At 42.4% G+C, this 8,477-nt stretch overlaps 1 protein-coding gene across 1 annotated transcript in view; it reads right to left on the bottom strand.

Annotated features, from left to right (window-relative positions):
- Positions 1-1,442: 1,442 nt before the first annotated feature.
- The window catches only part of LOC308634938 (laforin-like), a 66,600-nt gene continuing 59,565 nt past the window's right edge, over positions 1,443-8,477 (bottom strand). The window contains exon 3 of the mRNA XM_081269138.1: positions 1,443-3,838. Coding sequence (XP_081125264.1) covers positions 3,561-3,838 — 278 coding nt within the window. The 3' untranslated portion in view covers positions 1,443-3,560. The remainder of the gene's footprint in view (positions 3,839-8,477) is intronic.

Here is an 8,477-nt window from a genome sequence, read left to right as displayed (position 1 = left end):
AGGAATTGGTTAAACTGTCATGGAAGTTTGGCCCCCTTCCCCCTCTTTCACATGTTCTGCTTGCCCTTCTGCTTTCTGCCATGCATTGAAGCAGCCTGAGGCCCTCACCAGAAGCCAATCCAATTCTAGAACCATAGTGTTAGACTTCCCAGTCTGTGCAATCATGAGACAAAATAAACTTCCTTTCTTTATGGATTACCAAGTCTAATCTCAAGTGTTCTGTTATAGCAACAACAAAAAGAAGAAGAATAGACTAAGACAATAACTGAGCAACTGGAAATACATTTTCATCAACTGAATTGGGGAAGACTTTTGGAATAATGGCTTAGGGAAGGAAACAACAAAGTTGTACTATTGTTGCTCCTCTTTCTTTTACTATATTATAGTCATTCTTGCTACAAGGAGAGGTAGCATCCTCAGTTGTTGTTTTTTTTTCCTTTATTCTTAGCTCTGTCACCCATCAGATTTTCTTTCATCTCCTGCAAAGTAATAAACCTCCATACACCCACACTCCATGGCCAACACTACATCTAGTTGGTCCTTCTTTCAAATACCCTCTTTCTCTGGAGTACAATTTTTTTGCTACAGAAAACTGAGTTAATATCTCTGGGCCTTCTGCTCTTCTGTAAAATAATTACATTATCCAGTGATGGTTTATAAATCTTTAAGATAATTTCAGTTTTAACTTCTAATCTGACTCCATGTTTAGCTATTCGGTGTTTTTCTTTTCACCTGTGGCAAGTTTTCACTTCTTTTCTAACACATTTGCAAATCTCTCCTTCCATTACCTCCTTATCATTTTCAAAATCCTAACCACATTTTTAAATCATTATTTCTTAGGCCCAACCAAGTGGTTTTCACCTACACCTTAATGTTGGCCAGAAGAGAATGTGTATTCTTTCAGATTTCTTTGTCTATAAAATAAAACAAGGATAATGTTAAAAGTCTGAAAGAAGACAACCCTACTTGGATATTTCTTTACCATAATACAATTTTCTTTGAGAAGTCTGTGATTGAAGTTTGCTGGCCTGGGGTGTAACTCAGTGGTAGGATGAGTGCTTAATATGTGGAAGGCCCTGGGTTCAATCCCCAGCACCCTCCCCCACAAAATTTAGTTAATGCCAATGACAAGCAGCTAAGGACACCATATGTGATATGATTTTTGTCAGACCCATTCTTACAAGTTTTCATCACTTCTTTGTGGTGGCCCTGCTGTTGACTTCCTCTATCAATTGCCAATTTTGCTAGGTTAATGACAGAATAAGGACAACAAAGAAAGAACAATTTAGCTCAGCTCACTGCCCCCTTTAAAAAATAAAAAAAAAAACCTAGTTGATTTCTCTAGATTCCAGACTAAGTTAATGACATTAAAACAATTCCAGAGACAAAGGTCTTTTTCTAATGCTTTTATTTAACCAAAAATCCTGGTGATTTCAAAATATATTAGACATTCCATTCACTGAGGACAAAAGAGGTTATTCTAAAACATTCTGTAATAGTCTTAAACTGGTTTTACCAGAGCAAAAAAAGGAAAAAAGGAAGAAATCTATCCCAAAAGGCCATTATAAATTAGAAATTATACAGCTGTATTTCTTAGGCATTAAGGAAATTTACTCACACACACACACACACCACTTATGTATATTAGTTAAAAATATTCCATTTTTAAGATTAAATTTTATATAACACATATGACTATAAATGGGTTCCTGGATACAATGACTATTTCTAACTATTTTTAGCAAGAGAACTGAACTTCCCACCATCCAGTGCTGGTTTATAAATTGAATTTTGTAAATCTGTCAGAAAAAAAAAAATGTTTCCTATCTAGCCTCCTCTGCCCAAAGCAAATATCAAAATGTCACCTCCCATGCAGTGTCATAAGACATCTCCCCCTCTTCTGAGCTCTACTGGAACTCACCCTGGGTCCTTCTTATCCCCTTTTATACCTCCTGAATGAGAATCTCTCTTATCTAACAATACATGTTTGTGGAAGAAAGAAGAAACAGAAAAATAAATAAGCATTATAGTTTAAGTTTTTAAAGCGTGAACTGTGAGTCAAACAAATCTAGTTTTGTCTCTCACTCCATTTACTCTGCATGTGGCAACTGACACTGATTTAACCTCTCTTAGCTTTTGCTTCTTCATTTAAATAATGGAGAAAATGAAGCCTCCCTCATGCTGTACTATGAAGGTGCAACTGAATAAAATGATAGACACACCACATACAGGCACTCAATTGAAAGGTGTTTCTCTTCCTGTATTCTTACCTCACGAGCACAACTCAATTTTGTATTATGGTTGGTTGAACACAGGTCAATGTCTAGGGTGTTGAACGCAGGTCTATTTCCAAGGTGTACACTTTTGAAGGCAAAATCTTGCTCATCTTTGTTTCCTGTAGAACTTAGTGGAATGAATTGTGTGTTCTGGAGGCACAGTAACTGTGTGTTGCACTAACCTGGTGGTTGAGCCAGGATCAGACTCAAGCTGTGAAACAATGACCTAAAGATTTTGGCTCTTCGGGCTTTTTTTTGGTAATACAGTTCCTCTCATATAGTTCTGTTTTGTGATACAGTTCCTGAGCTATGGCTTAAGTCTTGAGACAGCCCACTATGTCTTAAATTAGGTTGTACAAAATAGAAATACTTACCTAAATTCTTTAGTAATTGATTAGAACACTGTTGCATTTCTCCCTGTAGAAATTTCTGCAGGGGATCAACCTTATTCTGAGAGGAACAAAACTGAAGTCACTACTCTATGATGGAAAAAAAAATTGGATGGAAAATAGCACTGAGTCACATAAACATGAGCTACAAACTCCAGCTCCTCCCTGACTGGTTGTGAGACTTTAGGAAAATGCTTTAAAACTCAACTAAAACAAATAGAGAGCTTTGTCTACCTTGGTTATCACATGGGGTCTTCAGGTACATAGGGAAGGAGATGCCTAGGAATACACTATACCACTACAAAACAGGACACAAAAACCAAGAAAATCACTGCTTTCTGTCTATATGAGATCTTCTTTTGTCATAGTTCAGTTTCGACTCTTATTCCCTCCTTTGGTAAATGACCATAATGTTAGTTCAATTCAGTAGAAAAGCTGTGTGTGTGTATGCAGGTGTAAACACACGCATATAATAGTCTAGTGATGAGATCCACATAACCTTCGATCTTTAATTTTGCATGTCAAAGAATCACAATGCAAGGAGAAATTGCCCTTACAGATCTATGCTACAGCCCATGCAGTACCTGTGAAGCAAAGGGCCCTTCTGCCCTCAGGCAGCCAGGACTGCATGCATTCTTTTTGTGTCTGATGCTAGAACAACATTGCACAACCCAGCTGCTTTCTGCCTTTCTCTTGTGTCAATCACAGCTTCCTTTGTAAAGTACAGCCCAAGGCCTGATGGAAAGCCACTCCCAGCAGCCCAGTAGCAGCTTGGAGGAGGAGCACACACCACAGTCCTCCCAGTTCGAGTGGGGCTTTTGTTTCTAGGTCATTTTACTAACATCACTTCAGGAATCCTAAGAAAACTGGGAAGAAGGGGCAGCAGCTTGGCCAGCTACAGACTACACACCGAAGAATGAATCTTCCCAAATTTCTGGAAAAAGTCCTCTTGTGCCCCGGCCAAGGCGTCTTCATCAATGAACACCGCTGGCCTCTTGGCCATGACAAAGTACTGCACCTTCCTCAGATTCCAGCCCAGCACGTACTGGAGCCAGCCGCAGACCGCGGCGGTGGAGCGGCCCACCCCTGCGTTGCAGTGAACATACACGGTGTGTCCATTCTCCAGAAGTGCGTGCAGGAGACACACTGCCTGCGGTAGCATCTGCACTCGGCCTGATGGAGAGAGCACAGCACACACAAGTGAACATGAGACCTCTGTATGTCACTGTTACCTCCTCCAGCACACCACCACGTCACAGGGCCAGGCAGAGTGAGGCACGGCCATGAGCACTGGCTCTGCTTCGAAGGCAGAGGTGAGATGAGCTTAGAGGCCGATGACCAAGTGGAAAGAGCATTCCAGAGATACCTGGTGGGTCCCTTTGACCTTCACTGAATGTCACTGCTCCTCTGAGTGGCTTTACCATCAATGCAAATTTCCCTCCAAAGAAAAGTTAACTGTCATCCATGGTCAAAATAGATATTTACATCTCTTACCAGGGCTCACAGAGATTGGTCAGTGGTTTTGGAAGATTTCAAAGAAAACATGTTATATTCTGTCACCTGAATTTCATTTAACATAAAATGTTCTTCCATATAAATGTAAAACACAGAACTGGTCCACATTGGTTAAAGAATCAATCTTTTTCATTAATTAGACAGATGAAACCTGAACTAGAATTTCATGTTAATTTTCACTTGTCAAATGGAATGGCTAACTTATAATTGATATATGTGGAATAACCAATCATTTACTTCACCATGATGCAGTGAATACTAAAACTGATTCAATTTCTATGTTATTGGGCAATTATGATTATAGCTATTACCACTTTATGCTGGCTATTTCAATTATTAGGTTATCCAAATGTCTTCTCCTTCTGAGAGAAGATGTCCTATGCCCTGCTGAGTGCTGAGAGACTCCCTCCTCTTATCCTGCAGAGGCGCCCCCTAAAACCATCCAAGGAGTTACTGGATGCTTTCTGCTCACAGCTTCCCACTAGAGAGATTTTAATAGTGAGTTGAAGTTTTTTAGTAAATGAAATCGAGAAAAAACAAAGAAACTATACAGAGCCCAGATTATAGATGGATACTTATACCTCCGTGTTCTCTAGGTGCTCTCTGTCCTCCACAGAAGGACACAATGGCCCCAGAAGGATCCTCTCAGTATCACACCGAGGAACCCTGCCGCCTACATTTTTCCATCCCACTGAATGACTGAAGTTGCGGTAAGCCCCTCCCTCACCTGCTGATCTCACCTGCTGACCTACCCCAAGATCTAGAATCCCCAGGAAATGCAGTCAAGTGAATTTAGCCCTCCCTCTTTAGATGCCCTCTTGAAACACAAGTGCCCTGAAGGTGCTAACACAACACAATGGAATTGGACGGACACACACACACACACACACACACACACACACACACACACACCCCGCCCTCCCCTTGAAGGTCCTCTCAGTCACCTGTCTACCTCAGCTTCACACCCACCACACTGAGACAGGAGTGGGAGACTCTGCAGAGAAGCCAGGATAACAGTCTAGCCTAGCCACCATGTTCTGTGAGTCTCCCTAATGAAGAGATTCAAAGCTACAGGCACCAGCCAGCAGTTTAGAATGAGTCTGAAAGGAATATGTTGGTGCCTTAGGCCTCATCACTCTCTCCTTAGGGCCTGTTGCCCTGACATATGCTCTATCTTGATCCCAGTGTCTAAACTGAGCCATGGATTTTAACTCATGAAATGCTGCAGGCCTGGTTTCAGGTGTTCTGAGGTGGAGCTGGGCGGGGCTGCCATAGTTCCTTGTGGTCCCCTCCCAGAGGTACTAAATGTCCTGGAGATGCAGCAAGGTGTGGAGAGCATCTGATGAGCCAGTGAGGCGCCTCACTGCGGTCTTAGGGAAAGCACTGTGTGGTGGATTCACCATCTGAGTCAGGGGATCAGAGGTGGCAAAGCCTCCTAGGTTAGTTTGGTTGATCTTGCTGAGACGTGTGTCCTGCTTAACTGCAGGGCTTGTGTCCTACTCAGGGTTGGAAGGAGGTTTGCTCTAAGAAATTCTGGATGGGTGGGAATGGAGTCCCACTTGTAGTTCCTGCTCCCGATACCACTAGCATCAGGTGACAAGTTCTTTGCTAAGGCTGCTTCTCCAGACACTATGTTCTTTGGCAGGAAATAAAAAAGAATGTTGTTAGTTTTTGTTTTTGTTTTGTTTTGTCAATTGCCCAATCTATAAATAGACTACAGTGGCCATTTGCAGTAGAAGGTGCTGAACCCAGGAGTCCAGCCCCAGTGCTCAGCTTGCATGGCACCAGTGTGGCCAGCCTGCCAAACCAAGTCTTCAACAGACCCAGCCAGGATCTCTTCCCTCCGTCTGCTCAGAGGTTCCCCCAAGGACAGGTCTGCTCCAAAGAGCCCAATTGATGTAATACCGTCCCCTTCCTTTTTATCTGTAAAAGGTTTTATCAAGAAGCATGTGCTCTGTTCACAAGTTAAAAAGGGATACATGTTAGTTTGAGGCTCTCTCATGTCAGACACATCCTTCTGAGGGGTGTGTGTCAGCTGCCATGTGCACCAAAGGTGCCCAGCTTCACAGGGGCTTCACCAACATGGGGTAACAGTCACTGGAAGCCTTCTTCCAGAATCACTGAAAAATCCCACTTAAGATCTGTCAAATATTTAAGTAACAAATATAAGTCACTGGAAGCGGCTCAGAGAAGTAGCCAGTGCAGAGTGCTCTCCCATCCTAACCTGGCCTCAGCCAGAGCCCTACTTCAGTTTGACCTTTAGAGACTGCACCCTGCCCTGACTAATTATAGATAATACATACTGAGCCCTTTTTACCTGGCAAGCATTCTGCACTAAATATTCTGCATGATACTGCTCATTTATAACCACCTCTTACCAACTATGAGGCCACTTCCATTTCTATTCCTAATTTTTAAATGAAGGAACAGAGTCACAGAAGGTTGCCCTAAGTTATTCCCTAAGTGGCCACTCCAGCCAAGACAGTTCAGAGCCTCTGATCTTAACTGAGGTCCTTCTCTAACTGACCTGGTTTCTGATACTTTCCTCCCCCCCATCTTGTGAGTCTGAATTCCCACCCTACTTACCCAGTCATGATGCTGTTCTTATCCCATTGAAGAGCAGCATCCTCCATGGGATGTAGCACCTCTGCCCCACCCTAGAGAAACTCTCTGCACCCAAGCCCATCTCCCTGCTTGAAAACCCATCCAAGGGAGCCCAGAGTAATACAAAACCCACCATGGAACAAAAAGAAGATGGATAAGATCAGGGCTCACCATAATATACCCTAAACAATTTAGAGTTGATATCAGTCAGAGTCAATAAATTTTAAGTTTCCTATATATAATCTCCATGCAGAACTTAATCTGATAAGGAGTTTCCATTCTTAAAGACAGTAATACCTCATGATAAGGCAAAATTCCAGATCTTTTCATTTAAAATGTTTCATATTTTAAGTGTTGGCAACAAAGTTGAAAAACTGTAAACCCTATGTAGGTCAAACAAAACACACTACCATCTGTGTTTCTCACTTTGGAATTTAAAATGAGCCTTGGGTCTCAGTAGATGCTCAATAAACATTCATTAAACCATGAACAAAAATGAAACAACAGAAGAAGACAGAAGTACCTATTTGATCTGAGACAGAGCTAGACCCTTCTCTCCCAACTGTAACCTACACCTGCTCCAGACTAACCCAATCCTAAAATGATTAAAATAGCATCCTGAGAGCACCACTGAGTGAGGCAAGGTTGTGAGAATGAGAAGAGAGAGAGAATTTGGGCAGGTAATGTGGAGCAGCCTGGGGCATTAGGGTCTGAGATAAGGGAGGGTCTCAAACCCCAAAGGCATGCTTTACCTGAGGTTGACCTGAAGAGTTTATTCATGGCACACTGTTCAGCCTTCCTCAGTCACACAAACACACACATTTCCTTTCTTACTCCAGAGGCAGACACATAAAATGTCATTATTATATTGTGCACATCTTCTTTTCCACCTTTGGATTATAAGGTTCAGCTCGTCTAGAACATTCTTTGGTAGAAACTTACAACTAGGCACTAATCATATAATCCCAACTTGTTGACTTTCAAAGCCCTTTATTCTATTGTTACCCTCCAGTAAGGCAAAAATTACTATTCCCCTTTCCCAATGCAGGAACTAACCTGCCAGTATCACAAGCCACAAAGAGGTCTGGGGCTGGCGGCCAGATGTTCTGGCTCCAAAGTCAGCATCTTCCCACAACGGCAGAGCCGAATGCAGTCTGCTGAGTGAAAAGAACTCAGGCTGGAAGAAATAACAGGGGGGTTGCTGAGGACTCCGGGAGGCACGTTAACTCATCTGGGAGGCAAGGGAAGACCATTTGTCATACGCAGCACTGAAGGAACAGAGGTCAAGACTCAACCTGAATCCTTTCTATGTGAGGGACATTTTAATGAGTAAATTTGGTTTGTTTTGTACAAGTGGGTGCTGGATGCGGGGGGTGGGGGGAATTTTCATTTCTCAAGTGAAAGACAAAAACTACATTTTAAAAAATATGAAAAAGAGGGGCTGGGGATGTGGCTCGGGCGGTAGCGCGCTCGCCTCACATGCGTGCGGCCCGGGTTTGATCCTCAGCACCACATAAAAAAAAATTCTCTCTCTCTCTCTCTCTCCTCTCTCACTCTCTCTTTAAAAAAAATATGAAAAAGAAATCTAAACGACCCCTCCACATATGACAAAGTATACCAGAGTAAGATCAATAGCACCATTGATTGTAACAGGTCTGTGACAACCAGTAGTGACAGGACAGCCTAACAGCCT

Source organism: Spermophilus citellus, assembly GCF_964194105.1.
Source record: "Spermophilus citellus genome assembly, chromosome: 16".
NCBI classification, from domain to species: Eukaryota; Metazoa; Chordata; class Mammalia; order Rodentia; family Sciuridae; genus Spermophilus; species Spermophilus citellus.
This window is presented reverse-complemented; position numbering and strand designations above follow the sequence as displayed.